Here is a 21,087-nt window from a genome sequence, read left to right on the forward strand (position 1 = left end):
TAGGTGGCTGGTAGCTGGTGGCTGGTGGTGGTGGGTGGCTGGTGGTGGCGGGTGGTGGATGGTGGTGGCAGGTGGGTGGTAAGTGGTGGTGGCAGGTGGGTGGCTAGTAGTGATGGCGGGCGGTGGATGGTAATGGCGGGTGGTGGCGGGTGAATGACAGGTGGGTGATGGTGGCGAGTGGGTGGCAGGTGGGTGGTGGTGGCGGGTGATGGGTGGTGGTGGCAGGTAGGTGGTGAGTGGTGGTGGCAGGTGGTGGTGGGGGGTGGGTGGTGGGTGGTGGTGGCAGAAGATGGTGGTGGAAAATGGTTGCAGGTGGTGGCTAGTGTTGGGTGGTAAAAAAAAAAAAAAATCAAAACTCAAAACGGAAACACATTTTTTGAGTTTACATTTTTTGGCCAAATTTATAAACTGAGACCACTGATTTATAAATCAAAAATTTACCAAACAAGTTTTTATTTGAGTTTTTTAAATTTTTGTAAATATAAACAGAAAACTGAAAACGTAAGTGTTACCAAATGGTATTATAATTGTTGTTTATTTTTAAAACTAGTTTATAATTTTATTTTATTTTATAAGAAATGACAATGAAATGTAAGTTATATGATTGGTTAATGATTAAGCAATATATGAAAGAGAGTGTTGTCTTAAATATCTTAATTGATTATCACATCATTAAATTTGAAAAAAAAATCTAATTTTTTAACTTGAATTACAATGCTATTTTTTATAAACATAAACGAAAACCAAAGGCAATGAAGTAATATGGGTCAAGAGTAAGACCATATAGCAGCGTGCTATGATATTTTCTTATTTCACCATCATTTTCTATGTAATTTTCTAGGTCCTCTTATTATTTAGGTATACAATTAATATGAAATTCTTGGAACATATGATAATTACTTCAAATGAAAAGAGAGAATAAACGGAGGAGGAGGACCCATCCGCGACTGCTACCATCGTTGACAACCTTAGCCGCAACCATGATTGCCATTGCCGGAGCCGGAGCTCTCGCACCTCTGCCTTCCACCGGAGTTCTCCCTATCTAATGAGGCCTGTTATATTTAGGTATTTTTCTTCCTTTTTTGGGTAAATTACACAACACTCCTGAGGTTTTTGTTTAATCCAGATCCCCTTCTCACATTTGAAAATTTACATTCCTCTCCAGAGGTTTGTAATCTCATTACAAATTGTCCCCTAAATTGTTGATGTCATGCACTAAAATATTCTAAATGACCATCTTGTCATTTTTCCTACTATTTCTTCTTCCTATCGTCATGACTTATATTCTACAACTTTTCATCATTAAATTTTACCTTAACATATTTTTATTAAATGATAATATACAAACATAAATTTTATATAGAATTTTCAAACACAATAATATAGCTTAATATTGACATTTCACTTGAAAACAAAACATCCATAAACATTATTTATATTTACAACAATATCACTATCACAGTATTTTTATGATATTTTTTGTATAAATTTTTATATATTAATATAATTTTTCGTTTTTATTTCCACCATTATATCTAGATTAGATCAATTTAATCTAGATATATTTAAAAAGTATATAATTTATGCAAAAAAAACTTTTAAAAAATCCATTGAATTTAAATAAAAAAATCACAAAATATTATATTTCTTAAGTATATCTAGATTAGGTTTATCTAAAACAAAATTAAAAAAAAAAAATTTGCTTCAAATATTGAAAAAAATTAATAAAAATAAAAATAACACGAAAAATAAAAAGCACTTAATTTTTTGTGTGAGTTAAACCAAAGAAGATGATTGCTATTTCTTTTGAAATGAAATGAACAAAATATCTGTATTATTTTATTATTTTATACGTATAAAGGTGTACGGGAAAGAAATAAACCTTCTCGTATAATCCTGTTGATCAAGTCTGCGCTCCTCCAAACGTTGTCACTTTACTCCCTGAAAACATAAACGTGAGCTAGCCGGCGGGTGTGTGCCGAAAACCCCTCCAATGCCTAAGTCAGAAAAACAGACAAGTAGACAAGAAGCTCTGTGAATTCGAGAATCAAAGTTGTGTTACCTCTCCAAAGGTGATGTTTGTGAGCTTTTATAGGTTTTGTGTGGCACAATCCTAGCAGGACTTCTACTCCTCCATGCAGAGTCCTTCTAGGATTCATGCTCCTGAAGGATAATGCTTATCCTTCAACACCCCCCTCACTGCTCAAACCAAGTGAGATGGTTTTACCATGGCCGAACTACCATACGACCGAAGTAAGCACGGCCCTACTTAGCCGAACTATAATTAGTTTGGTTCTCTGTCCTTTGTTCCTCTTCCACTTACCAGGGTATGCCCAAAACCGAACTATCTTTTTACCAAGGTATAGACCGATCTAGTTTAGCTGCGCCATGACCGGTATACGTTCAAAGCATCCTTCAACCGAGGTAATCACCAAGAGTCCTTCGGACCGGTCTAACTTCTGGCCTTGAGACCGGACTAAATTTAAGCCTCTTCAAGACCGGAGTAACTTTTTGGCCTTTTTACTTACCTTTCACACCGAGGCCCATAACAACCCAGCTCGGCCCAATTCACATATAAATTACCCTCTCAATTGCCCCTTAATTCCATCTGCATAGCATGATAGGGATTACCTGTTTATCAGCCGAGCTAAACTAGCTTTTAGCCTCTCCAGCCGAGCTAAAACCTTTTAGCTTTCCCAGCCGAGCTAATTACACACCGGGCTCCACTTGTCCAGTCAAAATGTCTCTTCAATCACGGTATCTGAATCGATTCCCATTCTAACGACACGTGGCAGGTTGCTATTGGCCATCTACAGCTATAACGCCGCCCTTGTACTTCGCAATATTCGAACAGTTCCCGCCTCCAGCTCTTTCACCAACACAAACTCTTTTTCATTTCAAAATCACTCACCATACTATTCAACTTCTCTCTCTGAACCTCCATTGCTCTTCAACCTCTGAGCTCATGTTCTCCATTGCTGCTGCTCTCATCTCTAGTTCTTGTCTCTTCATCTGGTAAGCACTGCACCTCTATCTTGCTTTCCTTGTTTTCATACTTTGTTTTGTGTGTTTTTGCGAAACACATTTTTTTCCATTTGCTTTGCTTCTTCTGAAAACACTATGTTAGTATAATCCTCGGGTATTCATGAAATAACCTGTAGAACATTGCTTTTGATCCAAAATTACACATAACCGAACTAGTAAACTGTTTGTAGTTTGATGCCAGTGAGACCAGACTATACAACCGAACTAACACTCGTACCAGTAGTTTCAATAAGTCAAACCTATTGTTTTATCATAGCCGAGATAAGAAACCGAACTAATTCTGCAATCAGTGTACTAGGAAAACCTCAATTCCGACCGAACTACGGCTTCGGGACTAAACCAGCTTTCTAAGTTTTTAGACCGAACTCAGAAAGCTGCCCCTAGGAGCTCAACCGGTCTAATAGAACCTCCCCTCAATCGAGATATCAATCACCTTGTTAGAACCGAGATAGATCCTGTAACATCCTAAATAGCCGAAGTAGGTCTTTTATTTTCTTTGCTTTTTTTCTTTGTAGCACGATCCAACGATCTGTGCTTAACACCTTTGTTTTCCACTTTGCAGACTTAGGTTGCCCAGGCACTCTGAGCGCAGCCGAGCTACTGAGCACAATTTTGCCACCGATCTAATTTGTTCATAACTTATAAAATAAATGGGGAAGTATAGATTTTTAGTAAATACTCCGGGCGGTCTAGCCGAATTCCGAAAAGATTACAATATACCCGACGACGTCCAACTCACTTTAGCCGAACAAGATGTTGTACCATGGGGCAAAGAAGGCTTTGTACCCTTTACCCTTCTTTCAATAATAGAAACCGAGCTAAGATTTCCAGTCCAACCCCTAATTTGTGAATTCCTTAGGCAGACCAGACTATGCCCAACCCAGCTTACCACCAACTCCTACCGTATAATAGTGGGTATAGCTGAACTAAACCGCCAAGTAGGCATTAACCTCAGTCTAGCCGAAATCTTCCACCAGTATTCCATAGGTTCGAAGGAAGACGGCTGGGTGTACTATCTTAGAATACGCCGTCGACGTGAGAAAATAATAAAAAACACACCGGATAAAGACTTGAATGATGACGATTTTTTCTGGGTGTCTGGGAACTTTGAGGATCACCAAGCCCAGATTCCTGGCCGAAGTATTAATTGGAAAAAAGGAACACCTGGTATAATTACTTTGGTTTCCTTGTCTGCTTCGTTTTATTTCAGTTTCCTATTCTGCAGCCGAGCTAACAGTGTCTTTTTTCGCAGATTCAGCCCATCTTCAATCACTTTACAGCTACCCCAATCTAGGCACTCTCCGCGCCGCACTACGGTATCCAGAACGGAGTTGGGCCAAGCTGTTAAGTTTTGAACCGACAAACAGATACAGCAGTCGCCGAAAAGTGAGAGTGACCGACTTTCTGCTAGAGGAGGCCCCCGAACCGGACCCAACCTTGCCACAAATTAGACTAATCCCACTGACCGCGGAAGAAGAAATGGCCAAGAAAAACAGAGTCAGGGCCCTCTTGACTGAGACAAACAGGGCCGAGGTACCATCACCAAACCAAACACAAGAAGCCGTGGTGGCCCTACCATCCCAACAGCCTTCATCATCTCGGGCGAACAAGCGTGCCCGGACTAGCCAAATCGAGCAGCGCCTTGTGGACGAAGATGAGACCATTCTTCCGCCACCAAGCCTTCTACCGAGCCCTCAGCCGGAGCGATCCGACCAATCTATCTCTTCCAAGTGGGCACCCAAGCTCACTTTCCAGAACCGAGATATCCAGGACACCAACTCGGTGGTCGCAGAGAAGGATCACGTATTGGCCTTCAATCTGGCCAAGAGTGTGTGTCTTCCAAAAGACATGGAGCACCACCACAACCAACTGAACACCGAACTGAAGTCCATCCGGTCTTCAACGAAATCAATGATTCTGGTAAGTAGGTTTTTTCGATCTTTCTAATTCTTCCAAGTTTTAGCTCGGTTAAAAAGAAACAATTCTTTTGCAGGCCATTCAGAAAAACAATATCACTCACAGGCGAGTGTTGGAGCTAAGGAAAACAACTAGGCAAGCCATGGCGGAAGCCGAAGCCAAGACAGCCGAACTAAACGAATCCCAACAGAGGACGGCCGAGCTGGAGGCCGAGATAACTCATCTAACCAGACTAGTTACCTCGGCTAATACCGACAAACAGAGAGCGCTAACCGAGATGAAAGATAAGTATTTGCAGGAACTGGTGAAACTTGAGGGTGTTAAGGACGCCGAAATAAATGTTTTGAAGAAGAAAGCTGAAGATGCCGAGCAGAAGGGCTTCAAGGAAGGCGAAGCTGCATACATCCAGCAGTGTGAAGCTACGAAGGACCTGTTCTTCAAGTGCGGCTGGAGGGGTGCCGTGGAGCAGTTCGATTGCAGTCCCAACACCGAGGTCTACAATGCACCTCAGTATTTTATTCCGGCCTCACTGGCAAAGTATGTAGCCGATCTTCAGAAGCAATTCCTTGAAGCGTCTGACGACGACGATGAAGAGAATGAGCCAACTGAGACTCCGGTTGACAATGTTCCAGTTAACTAATCAGTTCGGGCGGAGCCTGTGGTAGAAGATTTGACCATTGAGCAACCAGTTGAAACCGAGCTCCAGGCCGAGACCGAGCTCCCAACTCAGATTGTAATTTCGTCTGAAACTGGATTTCGGGTTGATGCCGAGCTAGATGCCGAAATAGATGACCTTTTCAGCTGATTTTGTATTTTTTTTTTTATTTTTTTTTTTTTGCTGCTGTGGCCCTTCCTCTGTACTTGTTTTGAATTTGATCAATGAAGTGCTTTTTTTGTTCAACTTTTATTTCGGTTTGTATGCTTTCTGACTGACCTTTTAATGACTTCTATTGTTTCAACTGTAATCTTGGTTTACTTTCCTATTTGAGCATGCTTTCTAACTGCAACTTGAACGAAACACAATATTTTTCAGCCGAGATACTTTATTCTAGTCTTAGCTGAGCAATCTGACTGAGCTTACTAGCCAACTACTCTTTAGCCAGTGTTCTTACTTCGGCTAAAGAGTACTAAGAGTTGGTTTAATCCAGCCAACCTTTCTTCAGCCTAAACCCTTACTTCGGCTGAAGAGTAATAAGAGTTTAAACCAGCCAACCACTCTTTTAGCCGATGTCCTTACTTCGGCTAAAGAGTACTAAGAGTTGGTTTAATCCAGCCAACCTTTCTTCAGCCTAAACCCGTACTTCGGCTGAAGAGTAATAAGAGTTTAATCCAGCCAATCACTCTTTAGCTGGTGTCCTTACTTCGGCTAAAGAGTACTAAGAGTTGGTTTAGTCCAGCCAACCACTCTTTCAGCCGATGTCCTTACTTCGGCTAAAGAGTACTAAGAGTTGGTTTAATCCAGCCAACCACTCTTTTAGCCGATGTCCTTACTTCGGCTAAAAAGTACTAAGAGTTGGTTTAGTCCAGCCAACCACTCTTTCAGCCGATGTCCTTATTTCGGCTAAAGAGTACTAAGAGTTGGTTTAATCCAGCCAACCACTCTTTTAGCCGATGTCCTTACTTCGGCTAAAGAGTACTAAGAGTTGGTTTAGTCCAGCCAATCGCTCTTTCAGCCGATGTCCTTACTTCGGCTAAAGAGTACTAAGAGTTGGTTTAATCCAGCCAACCTCTAGATTGGTTTTTCCAGCCAACCTAAAGTAAAGTGTTTGGTTATTCCGACCAAACATCCTGCAGCCTGGATCCTTATCCTGGGCTTAGGAAGGGTGTTGGTTTAATCCAGCCAACCTTTAGATTGGTTTTTCCAGCTAACCTAAAGTAAAGTGTTTGGTTATTCCGACCAAAAGTCTTGCAGCCTAGATCCTTATCCTGGGCTTAGGAAGGGTGTTGGTTTAATCCAGCCAACCTTTAAGTTGGTTTTTCCAGCCAACCTAAAGTAAAGTGTTTGGTTATTCCGACCAAACGTCCTACAGCCTGGATCCTTATCCTGGGCTTAGGAAGGGTGTTGGTTTAATCCAGCCAACCTCTAAGTTGGTTTTTCCAGCCAGCTTAGAATAAAATGTTCGCAATGTTCCTAACTTCACTAAAACTAACTTTTACAGAGAACAACTATGCTGAAAAGAATCGATTTGTTTTATTAAGGAAAGAAAAAATTACACATGTTTTGAAAGAGGAAAGCTAAAAATTAAATAACTTGAGATTAGCGGTGTTCCATGGCCTAGGGATTGCTTTGCCGTCCTTGTCTTCTAGGTGGTATGCCCCTTTGCCTGCTAACCCAACCACTTTGTAAGGACCTTCCCAATTAGGCCCTAGCTTGCCATCTCCTAGCACCAGGGTGTTTCCCATCACTTTGCGCAGCACCCAATCTCCGATCTGGAATTGCCTTGGATGTACTGTTTTGTTGTATTTCCTGGATAACTCTTGCTGATATGAGGCAATGTGAACTAGTGCTCTTTCTCTTCTTTCTTCTGCAAGGTCGAGTTCCAATGTTATGGCTTCGCCGTTTAAGTCTGGATCAAAATTTTTGCTTTGAATTGTGGGGAGGCCAACTTCTAGTGGGATTACTGTTTCCATACCGTAGGCTAAAGAGAATGGTGTTTCTCCTGTTGACCGCGGAGGTGTGGTGCGGTAAGCCCATAAAGCATAAGGAAGCTCTTTCGCCCATTTACCTTTGGCTTTCTCCAACCTTTTCTTCAACCCATCCAAGACTACCTTGTTTGAAGCTTCTGCCTATCCATTTGCTTGGGGATATGCCGGTGTAAAATTATAGAACTCTATCTTGTACTCTTCACAAAGCCTCTGAAGATTCTGCCGTCGAACTGGGTGCCGTTGTCTGAGATTAGGGCTTTTGGTATGCCAAACCGAGTGATGACATTCTGCCAGACGAACTTCTTTACACCTTTTTCCTTGATTGATGCCAATGCTTCTGCTTCCACCCACTTTGTGAAGTAGTCTGTTGCTGCGAGAAAGAACTTCCTGTTGCCGGGTGCTGTTGGAAGTGGTCCTACTATGTCCAAGCCCCACATTGCGAAAGGCCATGGGCTAGTCAATGGTAGGAGTTCTCTAGCTGGTTGATGTATTTGGTGTGCGAATTTTTGGCATTTCTCGCACTTCTTCACATATTTCTCTGAGTCTGCCTGCATGTATGGCCACCAGTATCCTTGCGAAATGGCCCTGTAAGCTAGTGATCTTCCTCCTTGATGGCTTCCGCACATCCCTTCGTGTATCTCGTATAAGAATGCTTCCACTTTGCTGGGGTAGACACACTTTAGATAGGGTCCTGAGAACGACTTTTTGTATAATGCCAGAGATGGGGAGAGCCAAAATCGCTGTGACTTTGCTCTAATTTTGCTGGCTTCTTTCTTTTCTTCCGGTAGGACGCCATCTTTCAAGAATAGTATGATGGGATCCATCCATGAGGGGCCTAGCTCGGCGCAACATACCTCTTCTGTTTCAGGGTCTTCAATGCTTGGTCTTGGTAAGTAGTCGATGAGTAATGGATGAGGGATGGAAGTATCTACCATTGAAGCGAAGCCTGCTAGTTCGTCTGCTCTGCTGTTTTCCTCCCTGCCAATCTGTTCTATCCTCACTACTTCAAATTTCTTGATCCCTATTCTGACCAATTCTTGGTACTTGGCCATCCTATCATCCTTTGCTTCATAGTCGCCAGAAATTTGGTTTACCACCAGCTGTGAGTCGCTGTAGACCATTAGTTCGGTGGCCTTCATGTAGAATGTTGTTTTGAGTCCTGCAAGAAGTGTTTCATACTCCGCTTCGTTGTTTGATGCTAGGAAGCCAAGGTTGATTGCTTGCTCCACAACCAGGCCGTCTGGTGAGATGAGGACTATGCCAAGTCCTGCACCATGCCGGTTAGATGCTTCATCCACAAAGAGCTTCCACATCTCTCCAACGAATAATTTCTAGCAAGTGAAGGGGTCAGATGATGTCGTGGGGTCAAGAATGTTGCTGGTGTTTTCTTCAAGGTCCACGCTTGCAGTCTGCCCTTCGCTATCTGATTGTACCAAGTCTTTATTTGTTGGTGAGTCTTGGTTCGGTGTAGCTTGGTTTGCTTCTTCCTTGCTATCTTTAGTCTGGTCTGCAATGGGATCTGATTGAATATCCTGCACCAGGGGTTGCGCTATTCCGGCGTCAATTTCTATTCCTGGTTTGGTTGTATCAGTCAGGTCAACTAGGCAGATATGATGACTTCCTGGGGTGAATTCTGCGACAAAGTCTGCCAAAGCTTGGGCCTTTATCGCGGTCCTGGGTTGGAACTTGATGTCGAATTGTCCCAACTCAACTGCCCATTTCAAGATTCGCCCAGAAAAGTTTGCCCTCTCAAACAGAGCTTTTAATGGGAAAGCTGTAAGGACAACTATGGTGTGGGTGTGAAAGTAGTGCGACAACTTCCTTGAGGCCATCATCAAGGCCAATACTAGTTTTTCCAGTGGCAAATACCTTGTTTCGGCTCCCAGCAATGTCTTGCTGACATAATAGATGGGCAGATGTTGAATTCCTTCCGCACGGACCAACACTGCACTAATTGCATGCTGAGAGACTACCACGTACAGGAAGAGTTCTTCTCCAGGTATTGGGGTGACCAGCAATGGTGGAGAAGACATGTATTCTTTCAAGCTTTCCAGAGCTTGGTCGCATTCTTCGTCCCGTTCGAACTTGGCTTTTAGTGTATGGAAGAATGGTCGTAGTCTGTCCGATGACCGGCTTATGAACCGATTTAGCGTAGCTGCCATGCCGGTGAGATGTTGCACTTCTTTTACTGAATTTGGTCTCTCCAAATCCTGGATTGCTTTGATCTGGGAGGGGTCTGCTTCTATAACCCGGTTGGTCACAAGGAAGCCCAGGAATTTGCCAGATACTACTCCGAACGCACACTTGGATGCATTGAGGCGCAACTTGTGTTTCTTCAGGATCTCAAACATCTCGCCTAGGTCCTTGAGATGGTCATTCTCATCCTTGCTCTTGACCACCATGTCATCGATGTAAGCCTCCATTGTTCTGCCTGACAATGGTTCAAACATCTTGGTGACCATCCGTTAGAATGTTGCCCCTGCGTTCTTTAGGCCAAAGGGCATGACCTTGTAATAGTATAGTCCTCTTGGAGTTGTAAAGGATGTGACCTCCTAGTCTGGTTCATGCATGGCGATTTGATGGTAGCCTCTATATGCATCCAGAAAGCTAAGTCAGTTGTGCCCCGCCGTTAGGTCGACCAGTTGATCTATCCGTGGTAGAGGAAAGCTGTCTTTCGGACATGCCTTGTTGACTGTTTTGTAGTCGACACAGACACGCCACTTGCCATTCTTCTTTGGCACCACAACTGTGTTGGAGATCCATCTTGGGTAGTGCACCTCTCTGATTGCTCCTGCCTCCAGCAGGTTTCCTACTTCTTCAGCCACTATCTCGGCATGGTGGAGTGCCGATCTACGGATGTGTTGAATGATTGGTCTGGCGGATTGGTGGACATTGAGTTGGTGACAGATGAAGTTGGGATCAATGCCTGGCATGTCGTATGGTGTCCAGGCAAACACTTCAATATTAGAGGTTAAAAATTCCAAGACCTCTAATCTCTCAGTGCTGGACAACGATGAACCGAGCAAAAAGAACTTATCCGGGTTCTTTTTATCTATTCTTACCTCTACCAAGTCTTCCACCGCTTTCTGATTAGCTGCTTTGCCTACATCTGCGAATAGTTCATTGCTCTCAGGTTCTTCCACCGAATGAACGTATCCTTTGGCAGCGCGGCTGCCATTCACCGTGATAAAGCATTGCTTGGACATAATCTGATCTCCATAGACCTCTTCAATTACACCGGTATCGTTGGGGAACCGCATTACTTTGTCGTAGGATGACGCTACCGATCACATGGCATGCAGCCATGTTCTGCCCAAGATGATGTTATAAGTGGAGGGACCTTTAATACCCAGAACTCCACTTGTTTCGTCACGCTTCCTGCCTTGACTGGGAGGATTATTTTGCCAACGGGCCATTCTGGCATGGAGTTGAATCCAATCAGGGGAGATACGGCAGGTGCCAAGTCTTTATCTTATAACTTCAACTGTTTAAAGGTGTCGTAATACATTATCTCACATGAACTGCCTTGGTCTATCAAAATCCGCTTGACGTCAAAATCCTTAACTCGGAGAGTGACAACCAAGGCATCATTGTGAGGGCAATATATCCTTGCCAAGTCCTTATCCGAAAAAGACATGACGTTCGTGGCCTCTGTCTTCCCCTTCTTGATGGCAGGTTGGGCACTTTGTACCTCTCTTAAATACTCAGCCTTTTTGATTGATCCTATGAGATCGCATACACGCTCAGGTTCGAAAACTCCATGTATCACATTGATAACGCCTTGAGGTGGGGCGTCGATTGGCATTCCGTTGGGGTTGCTATGGTCCTAGGGGGCTGGTTGGGCCCCTTCTTCAATATATTTATCCAGGTGACCTGCTGCCACCAACTCCTCCAGGTGTTGTCTCAATGGCGTGCAATTTTCAATGCGGTGCCCCTTTTCTTTGTGGAAGGTGCACCGTGATCTTTCGTCATAGTCCTTCTGAGCTTCCCCAAGCTTAGCTAGCCATCTGACGAAAGGCTCATCTCGTATTTCACTTATAATTCGGTAGATCGGTTTCTTGAAGACCGTGGTTATGGCAGTGCGGACTCTCAACCATCTTTTATCCTGGTCCTCTCCGTTGTCTCGCCTGCCTCGTTCGTTTCTGTTTGGATGGTCTACCGTGTTGACCTTTGCTGAGGCCTTCTTCTCTGGTACTGTGGTCGTGCCAGATTTTGTTTTGGCACGTGCGTCATCCTCTTCTACCCTGATGTACTGATGCACTCTTTCCATCAAGGCTTCCATGGTGAGGGGTGGTGTCATGGTGATTGAGTCCCTTAGTCTATTCCCGACTGGAAGGCCTCTTTTGTACTGTGCAATGGCGAGATTAGTGGGGCAGTCCCCAATCTGATTGAATATCGCCCAGTAACGACTATTGTAGGACCTTAATGTCTCTTTTTCCCCCATATCGATGGAGAGTAGCTGGTCAATCTCCACCGGGGTTTTGGTGTTTGTTCTGAACCTTGTAACAAACGCCTCCACCAATTGCGCCCAGGAGGCTATGCTGCCTTTTGGAAGTTTTTCAAACCAAGTCAAGCCTAGATCACCAAGGCTTGATGGGAAGAGGATGCACATTAGAGCCTCGTTTCGCCGATATACCACCATAACCTGGCGGAAGTGGCTTAGGTGAATGTAGGGGTCCGTTTTCCCCTCGTACGTAGTGAATTTGGGTTGAAGGAAGCCTGTAGGTAGGGGCGCGTTTTCAATTGCCAGAACGAATGGCGATGTCTGCAGCCTTGCTAATGTTTTGTCCGTCGGTTCGTAGGCAGGGCGTGGTAATGGCATTCCAACCTCGACGCTTCCATGCGATCGAGGAGCCAATCGTTGAAGGGCAGAAACTCTGCGAGGGTCGCGCGCCCTAGTATCTTCCTTCAAACGTGCCCTTTCTTCCAGCATGATCCGCAAATTGGATGATTTGGGCAACTCCGTTTGCCTGGATGATGTCTGGTGCGAGTGCGAGGGTCGGTAGGTACTTCCCTCTGTGTAAGACCTTAATGATCTCGTTCTCTCAGACCTGGAGTAACGAGTTCTGGAGGTTCTAGACTGAGAATGGCCTGTCCTGAGGCTTCTACTTTCTGCTTGTGATGGTGTGGAATACCTTCCACGGTCTTCTGAGCGGCGAGAGGACGTCTTGTTTTTGCGCCCCTCTCCTGTCGCCACTCCTTTTCCCTTCATCTGGTGCTTCAAGGCCTCCATGTCCGCCGCCATCTTCCTTATTAATTCGTCTTGCTCCTTCACGCAGTCCTCCAGAACTTGAGGATCAATCCTCCGCCTTTGCCTATCAGGACTTTGTGAATGACAGTGATGGGGGCTGTTAGTCCACCTTCCCCTCGTATCCCTCCTGGAGTTATGTCGTTGGGGCTCCAAGTCCGCCATGGAAGGGATAGAAGGTAATCCTTCACGCCTTGCACCCCCATCTGGTGTTTGCCCGTCGATGGCGGACTGTGGTAATTCTTCATTGTGCGCCATTGTTCCTAAAGAGGTAAAGCTTGATCAAAAGGTTTTGTCCTGTCTGTTTTTCCCACAGACGGCGCCAATTGTACGGGAAAGAAATAAACATTCTCGTATAATCCGGTTGATCAAGTCTGCGCTCCTCCAAACGTTGTCACTTTACTCCCTGAAAACACAAACGTGAGCTAGCCGACGAGTGTGTGCCGGAAACCCCTCCGATGCCTAAGTCAGAAAAACAGACAAGTAGACAAGAAGCTCTGTGAATTCGAGAATCAAAGTTGTGTTACCTCTCCAAAGGTGATGTTTGTGAGCTTTTATAGGTTTTGTGTGGCACAATCCTAGTAGGACTTCTACTCCTCCATGCAGAGTCCTTCTAAGATTCATACTCCTAAAGGATAATGCTTATCCTTTAACACCCCCCTCACTGCTCAAACCAAGTGAGATGGTTTTACCATGGCTGAACTACCATACGACCGAAGTAAGCACGGCCCTACTTAGCCGAACTATAATTAGTTTGGTTCTCTGTCCTTTATTCCTCTTCCACTTACCAGGGTATGCCCAAAACCGAACTATCTTTTTACCAAGGTATAGACCGATCTAGTTTAGCTGCGCCATGACTGATATACATTCAAAGCATCCTTCAACCGAGGTAATCACCAAGAGTCCTTTGGACCGGTCTAACTTCTGGCCTTGAGACCGGACTAAATTTAAGCCTCTTCAAGACCGGAGTAACTTTTTGGCCTTTTTACTCACCCTTCACACCGAGGCCCATAGCAACCCAGCTCGGCCCAATTCGCATATAAATTACCCTCTCAAAAGGCTAAAGGGTAAATGTTTCATTTTAATTCGACAGGAGGTACGTGTAATTTTTTAAATGTAAAGGAAAATTTGTATTAAATAGAAACTTCAGGAGGTGTCGGTGTAATTTACGCTTTTTTTTTATTTTATTTCCTAAGCATATAAATAAAAGAAATTACGTGTTAGTTGTTCGACAAGTCAGAGAGAGAGGTTAACAAATTAATTCTTTCATAACAAAAGGGCCAAAAAAAAAAAAAAAAAAAAACTACTGTATATAATTAGTTAAAGAATCATATGAACGGAAGCGAAAGCACATTCCATTACTTCGAAATCAATCATATTGGAAACTAATTGTTAGTTACTCCATTGAAAACTAAATATTTCTTGTTCCAATTTTGAAATTTGATCATTTTGTTGTTTCTTAGATTTCAATAAAACAGCCATGTTAATTATTTTTCAAGAACTCCGGCCAAACGAAGAGGTTCAAGAGCTCCGGTTCCGGTCATTGGTGGGTCTTTCTCTTCTGTCTCCATTTAAATATATATATTTTAATTAAAAAAAAGGAGAATAATATTATTTTTTCATTCGTACGAATTATTAATTACTAATGAAAAAAATGATCTAATTGTCATGTGAATAAAATTTCAAGATAAACCAAATATAATTAATTTTCAAACTTCAAAGGAGGTGAGTGTGAGTGTAGTTTTTTTTTTTTTTTTTTTTTTTTCAGCCACAAAACGACATTGTTTTGTGAACTCATGAAACTGCAGGATCTTCAACTAAAGATGATCTGAACAAGAAGGGTTGGCCATCTTATTGTCTCAATCAGTTTCGTGTTAGAATTATCTCAATATTAATTTAATTAGTTAATTTATTTTTTATTTTATCATTTTGTATCAATTTTGGTTCATGTCAATTTAATATGTCGTGTAAAAAGCTCACTCTTAGTTAAAAATACGAAGTGTAATGGTTTTTCATGTCTTGATTTTTTTAAGTAAATTTAATGTACAATTTTAATAATTGTATATAACATTTTTTAACAAAATTTATATGAAGGGCTCAATTTCAAAAGTGTTAAAGGTCCCAAATAACTCAACGTTGGCCCTGATCATCAAGGATGGCTCAACTCTTTTGGAGGCCTAAGACAAAATTATAAAGTGAGACCTTTTGCTAATTAAATAATAATAATAATTTTTAATATTTTATTTTCATTTGAAATTATTTTTTTCTTGCTTTTTATGATGCAGATTTAGGAACTTAACTTTTGTCAGCAATTTATTCTGATGTGTCTTTTTCAAATTGAAAAGAAAAAAAAAATAGTTAATTCACTTATTTTTCTTGTAATATTTTATTGGTTTCAATTTTAAAAAATTTATTCATGAAAAAGCAACCCTTACATGTATTATTAATAGTAATACATTTATAGAGCATCTGTATAATTTCCTTTCATTTATTTGGATGTGAAGTTCTACAGATTTTACAAAAATTTAAAGCCTCTAATGAATATCTCATTTGTAATTAAAAATTGACAAAATTAAACTATAATATGTGATTGATTTCGGTTCCCCAACTATAAAATTGGAGGTTTAGTTTGATGTTAAATCTTTCTTAATCTGACTAAACTAAAACCGAATGGCTGAAAAAAAAAAAAAAAAAAAAAAAAGAAAAGAAAAGAAAAAGTAAAATAAAGTAAAGAATTGTACATTTTATATGGACCTTAAGTATAAAAACAAGCCTTTGATGACCACCTTAATTGTAGAAGTCCCTTAAAAAATATATATAATAATAATAATAAAACAAAATTACGAGGCTTTCACAGGAAGGAGGCATATGGCAGCCACTTGAGCTGCATAGTTGTGAAGCCGGCCACCACCTGATTCTTTTTTTTCTTTTTTTTTTCTTTCCTTCTGTTGACACTTTCAAGTCCAATGTGAAAAAGTTCATTGTTCCGAGTCATGACTAAATAATTGATGAGTCTTTCTTTTTTTTATTTATTATTTATTATATATATTTATTTTACTAATACCAATATTCTTAAAAACCCTTTTTGATCTAAGGATTCCTTCCATACATACATGCATGCTCTGATTATTTTTAGAGCTTACAGAAGAGAATTCACCCATACCTCAATTACGAGTAAAAATGGCATTACTTCTCCTCTGCTTATTCCACTGCTATACTCATAGTAGCAGTATGGATGACAGTTATTAATACTAGCCAGGAAAAAAAAAAAAATGGTCTTGCTGTAGAATCAATTTCAATGATGCTTTGCTCAAAGTCTTGCGCTCTGAGCCATGATCTCGTCCAACAATGCTACGCTTATCTCAAGAGTTTCAATCTTGCTGGAAGACTTTAGCTACACCTCTTTGTGCAATTTCACTACTATAGCTATGGAATGCAGAAACAGATTTTATCCAATAAATAAATGAAGTCAATACTTGCATTTCCTGTAGAAAGAAAAAAAAATCCATGTTTGGAAATGTCAAGTACCGTATTTTTTTCAAGACATTGGTTGTTGTTACAATTAATATGATGACGGCTTCTATATATAAACAGATGAATTTCACCCTTTTTATTCCAAGTGACGAACATAGTTGCTGAAACCTATTTTGTCTATGCTAGAGATGTAATATCGGATTATGATCTCTAGCAAGGATGTTCCTCTGTTTGTTATTCCTCTGCTATACTCATAGCACTAGTATCCATGACAGTTATTAATACTAGTTTGTTAGCCTCAGCATCTACGACATCGTCGTCGTCAATGATAGAAGCGAAAGCTTTACTCAATAGCAATTGGTGGGGGAACTTTTCTTATACAGATCACTGCAAGCTGTTGGGCATCACTTGCAATGGGGCAGGAAGTGTCACTCACATAAACCTCTCTTACTATTGTCCTTATTTTGATTATTACAGTTTCCACCCCGGAAAGCTTGAAAACATGAACTGGACATCCTTGCCAAATCTTGAATATCTCAATCTCGTCGAGTGTCACCTTACTGGAAGCATCCCTGAGGAAATTGGTTCTCTGTCAAAGCTCACCAGGCTTGATCTCTCCACCAACTATCATCTTGAAGGTTTGCTACCTCTCACCTTGGGAAACCTCACCCAACTAGTACAACTTCACATATCTAGTGCTAATATCAGTGGTCCAATCCCTTCATCTATTGGTCAATTGACCAATTTGACTACTCTGGATCTCTCCTTAAATCATTTCAACGGTTCTATTCCTCCAGAAATAGGGAAGTTGAAGAATTTGGTTGAAATGAATATTCATGGTAACATCCTTAGTGGTCCAATCCCTTCATCTATTGGTCAATTGACCAATTTGACATCATTGCATCTCTCTTCAAATCAACTTAACGGTTCCATTCCTCTAGAAATAGGGAAGCTACAGAATTTGGTTGACATGTATGTCGATCAAAACATCCTTAGTGATCCAATCCCTTCATCTATTGGTCAATTGACCAATTTGGCTACTCTAGATCTCTCGTTAAATCATTTCAGCGGTTCCATTCCTCCAGAAATAGGAAAGTTGAAGAATTTGGTTGAAATGAATATTAATGCTAACATCCTTAGTGGTCCAATCCCTTCATCTATTGGTCAATTGACCAAATTGACCCATTTGCGTCTCTCTTCAAATAGACTTAACAGTTCCCTTCCTCTAGAAATAGGGAAGGTAAAGAATTTGGTTTTGATGGATTTAGGTGTTAACAGCCTTCAGGCCCTAATTCCTGCAGAAATAGGAGCTTTGACACAATTGGATTACTTAGACCTCAGACACAACCTCCTTACCGGTAAAATCCCATCTTCTATAGGCCAGTTGATGAACTTGTTCCATCTTGACATGTCTGCAAATCAGATTAACGACACCATACCACCTGAACTTGGACAATTATCAAGCCTTGCTCATCTCAATTTGTCATGGAACCAACTTTTAGGCCAGGTACCACCAATCAAATTTGTCTTTGAATTTCGATATCTGGACCTCTCTCACAATTTGCTTAGTGGACTTATCCCAAAACAGCTAGAACATCTCAGATTTTTGGAGTACTTAAATTTGAGTAACAATTACTTGAATGGAACAATACCCACTGGACTCACAAATTTGTTATATTTAAGGCACTTAGATCTTTCCCACAATAATCTCTCTGGCAAAGTCCCATATAGTCTTTGCTACATAGAATAGAAGATCTTGACCTGTCATACAATCATCTCGAGGGTCAAAACCCGCAATATGGATATGATTGTCTGCCCCCATCACTTGCACATAACAAAACTGCAAGGTATGAAGCAAGAAATGGCTCCAAGAAAAAAATAGCAATGTTTACTCCCATCATTTCCCTCGCCATCATAGTTTTCCTTTCATTTCTTGCATTTGCATGTTTTCGCTGTCACAAGGCCCAGAAAAAACAAATTGAGACAAAGGCAATGAAAAATGGGGATATTTGCTCGATATGGAATTACGATAGAAGAATCGCATATGAAGACATCATCAAAGCAACAGATGACTTTGACATCAGACACTGCATTGGAACCAGTGGTTATGGCAACGTATACAGAGCTCAGTTGCCATCTAGCAAAGTAATTGCGTTGAAGAAACTCCATCGTTTGGAAGCAGAGGAGCCAGCTTTCGACAAGAGTTTCAGAAACGAAGTGCAAATGTTAACTAATATCCGACACCGAAACATAATCAAGCTTTATGGGCTTTGTTTGCACAACAGATGCATGTTCCTGGTGTACGAGTACATGGAAAGGAATAGTTTGTTTTGTTCCTTGAGAATTGAGGCTGAAGCTGTTGAATTAGGATGGACTCTGAGGGTAAACATTGTTAAAGCAATAGCACATGCTCTATCCTATTTGCATCATGATTGCACCCCACCTATTGTTCATCGGGATATATCAAGCAACAACATTCTATTGAACTTTAAATTGGAAGCTTTTGTTTTCGACTTTGGCACTGCCAGACTGCTACCTCCCGATTCATCGAATCAAACTGTTATTGCAGGCACTCATGGACATATTGCTCCAGGTAGCAAAAAATACCTTTCCTTTTAACTTTTTTAAATAGAAAGTGAAGTTTATGGCTTCTTTCATTGATCTTTTTGTTTGTGCAGTACTTGCTTACACCATGGTTGTGACTGAAAAGTGTGATGCTTATAGCTTTGAGGTGGTGGCATTGGAAACAATCATGGGAAGGCATCCGGGAGAACTACTCTCATCATTGGCATCACAATCTGCTCAAAACATAATGCTAACTGATGTCTTAGACCAACGCCTCCCGCTTCCAACTAATCTAATGCTTGTGGGAAACATTGTTCTAGTTGCTAGAATGGCAATTGCATGCTTGCACTCTGAGCCGAGATCTCGTCCAACAATGCTGTGTGTATCTCAAGAGTTTCAATCCGTGAGGAAGACTTTCGCTACACCTCTTTGTGCAATTTCACTACTGCAGCTATGGAATGCAAAAATAGATTTTTATCCAATAAATGAATAAAGTCAATGCTTATGTTTCCTATCAAAAAAAGTGTCCATGTTTAGAAATGTCGAGTACATATTTTTTTCAAGACATTGGTTGTTACAACTAATATGTATGGAGGTTGTATATGTAAACATTTGAAATTCACCTTTTATATTCCAAGTGGCAAACATATTTTTTGAAACCTATTTTGTCTATGCTAGAGACGTAATATATTGGATCATGATCTCCAGCCAGGATGTCAAAAAAAAAAAAAAATTTGGCTTGCTGTAGAATCAATTTCAATGATGCTTTGCTCAAAGTCTTACAACTATGGAATGCAGAAACAGATTTTGTCCAATAAATGAATAAAGTGAATGCTAGCATTTCCTGTAGAAGAAAAAACCCATGTTTAGAAATGTCAAGTATCGTATTTTTTTCAAGACATTGGTTGTTGTTACAACTAATATGTATGAAAGCTGCTATATACGAACAGATTAATTTCACCTTTTTTATTCCAAGTGGCGCACATTGTTGCTGAAACCTATTTTGTCTATGCTAGAGACGTAATATTGGATTATGATCTCCAGCAAGGATGTCAAAAAAAAAAAATTCTTTCGGTAGAATCAATTTCAATGATGCTTTGCTCAAAGTCATGAGAATTTAATTTTGGAATTCTATTTGACATTCTATGAAGAAAATAAAACAAAAAAAAAATTACATTTATACCATTTTGGGTACCGTAGCATGCCAAAATATGAGTTTTGACATTGCCAAAATGTTCTTACTTCAACATATCTTCTGTAAAGCAAGCTTTGATGCCTTGTATTTATTCGTGACAGCCATTGATCTTATTAGCCCCTTGATTTATTGGCAGCAAAAAAATAGTCATGAAAGTCATTTTCCTCCATGTAATCTAGCTTGTCATTTGAGCAAACCCTCATTGCCAAAAGTACCAAATTACAGTAGCGCATGAACAAAAAGTTCAGAGATCTCAAAGACCTCCGCCACAGTGATTAGTTCTATGATTCTAAGCATTGTATCCTCCACCACCCTTCAAATTGCCTTCAAAATCTTACTAATAATCCCCACCAAAACACGACCCATCCTTGAAATGTTGAAATCTACTTTTGTCGCTGACAATTATCTCTATCCCAACAACCTTGGACATAAACTTATTGCAGAATGGCAGTCCACACATACCCTCAAATTTTTCTTCACGGTGATTGTCTTCCCAACTGGCATGCTTATTAGTGCAAATGTGATAGCTATCCTCTCACAGTGACGATGAAGAACCTTCTCCTTCGTATTATTGTCTAGGTCCAGTGGGATAGAATCTGTGAAAGCAACATATCCAACTCTCTTGATCTGATCAAGAAGACTATCAAGTTTCTCAGTATATTTCTTTCTTTTTTGGATGAGACCAATCCTCAGCTCCAAAAACATGGGTTTTGTTACCGATGTCTACCCAACTATACCTGAGAAATTTTTTCACATTCCCATCCCTCAACGCCTTCCTAACACTCCTTATATCGTCCCATTTCCGCATAAATAATCAAAAGCAAAACATAAGCACCACTGTTCTTGGGTTCAAGTCTCATCAATTGTTTTGCCGCTAGTTTGCCCCTCTGTTGCCCTGCAACTTGCAAGCCCCAAGAAAAGAACACCATCCAAAAGCATTTGGCTCGAATGGCATGCTATTGATAAGTTCTTCAGCTTCTTTAAGCCTTCCTGCATG

At 41.0% G+C, this 21,087-nt stretch overlaps 1 protein-coding gene across 1 annotated transcript; it reads left to right on the forward strand.

Moving 5' to 3' along the window:
• The first annotated feature begins 16,556 nt into the window (after positions 1–16,556).
• On the forward strand, positions 16,557–19,434 carry LOC114273269 (uncharacterized). Its single transcript, XM_082917956.1, has 2 exons — positions 16,557–18,045; positions 18,081–19,434. The coding sequence occupies exons 1-2, from the start codon at positions 16,599–16,601 to the stop codon at positions 18,947–18,949; spliced, it is 2,316 nt and encodes a 771-aa protein (XP_082774082.1). The 5' UTR covers positions 16,557–16,598; the 3' UTR covers positions 18,950–19,434.
• Positions 19,435–21,087: the final 1,653 nt, after the last annotated feature.

The sequence above is a fragment of the Camellia sinensis genome, chromosome 3 (genome assembly GCF_055761805.1).
Source record: "Camellia sinensis isolate YWXY chromosome 3, ASM5576180v1, whole genome shotgun sequence".
Classification (NCBI taxonomy): domain Eukaryota; kingdom Viridiplantae; phylum Streptophyta; class Magnoliopsida; order Ericales; family Theaceae; genus Camellia; species Camellia sinensis.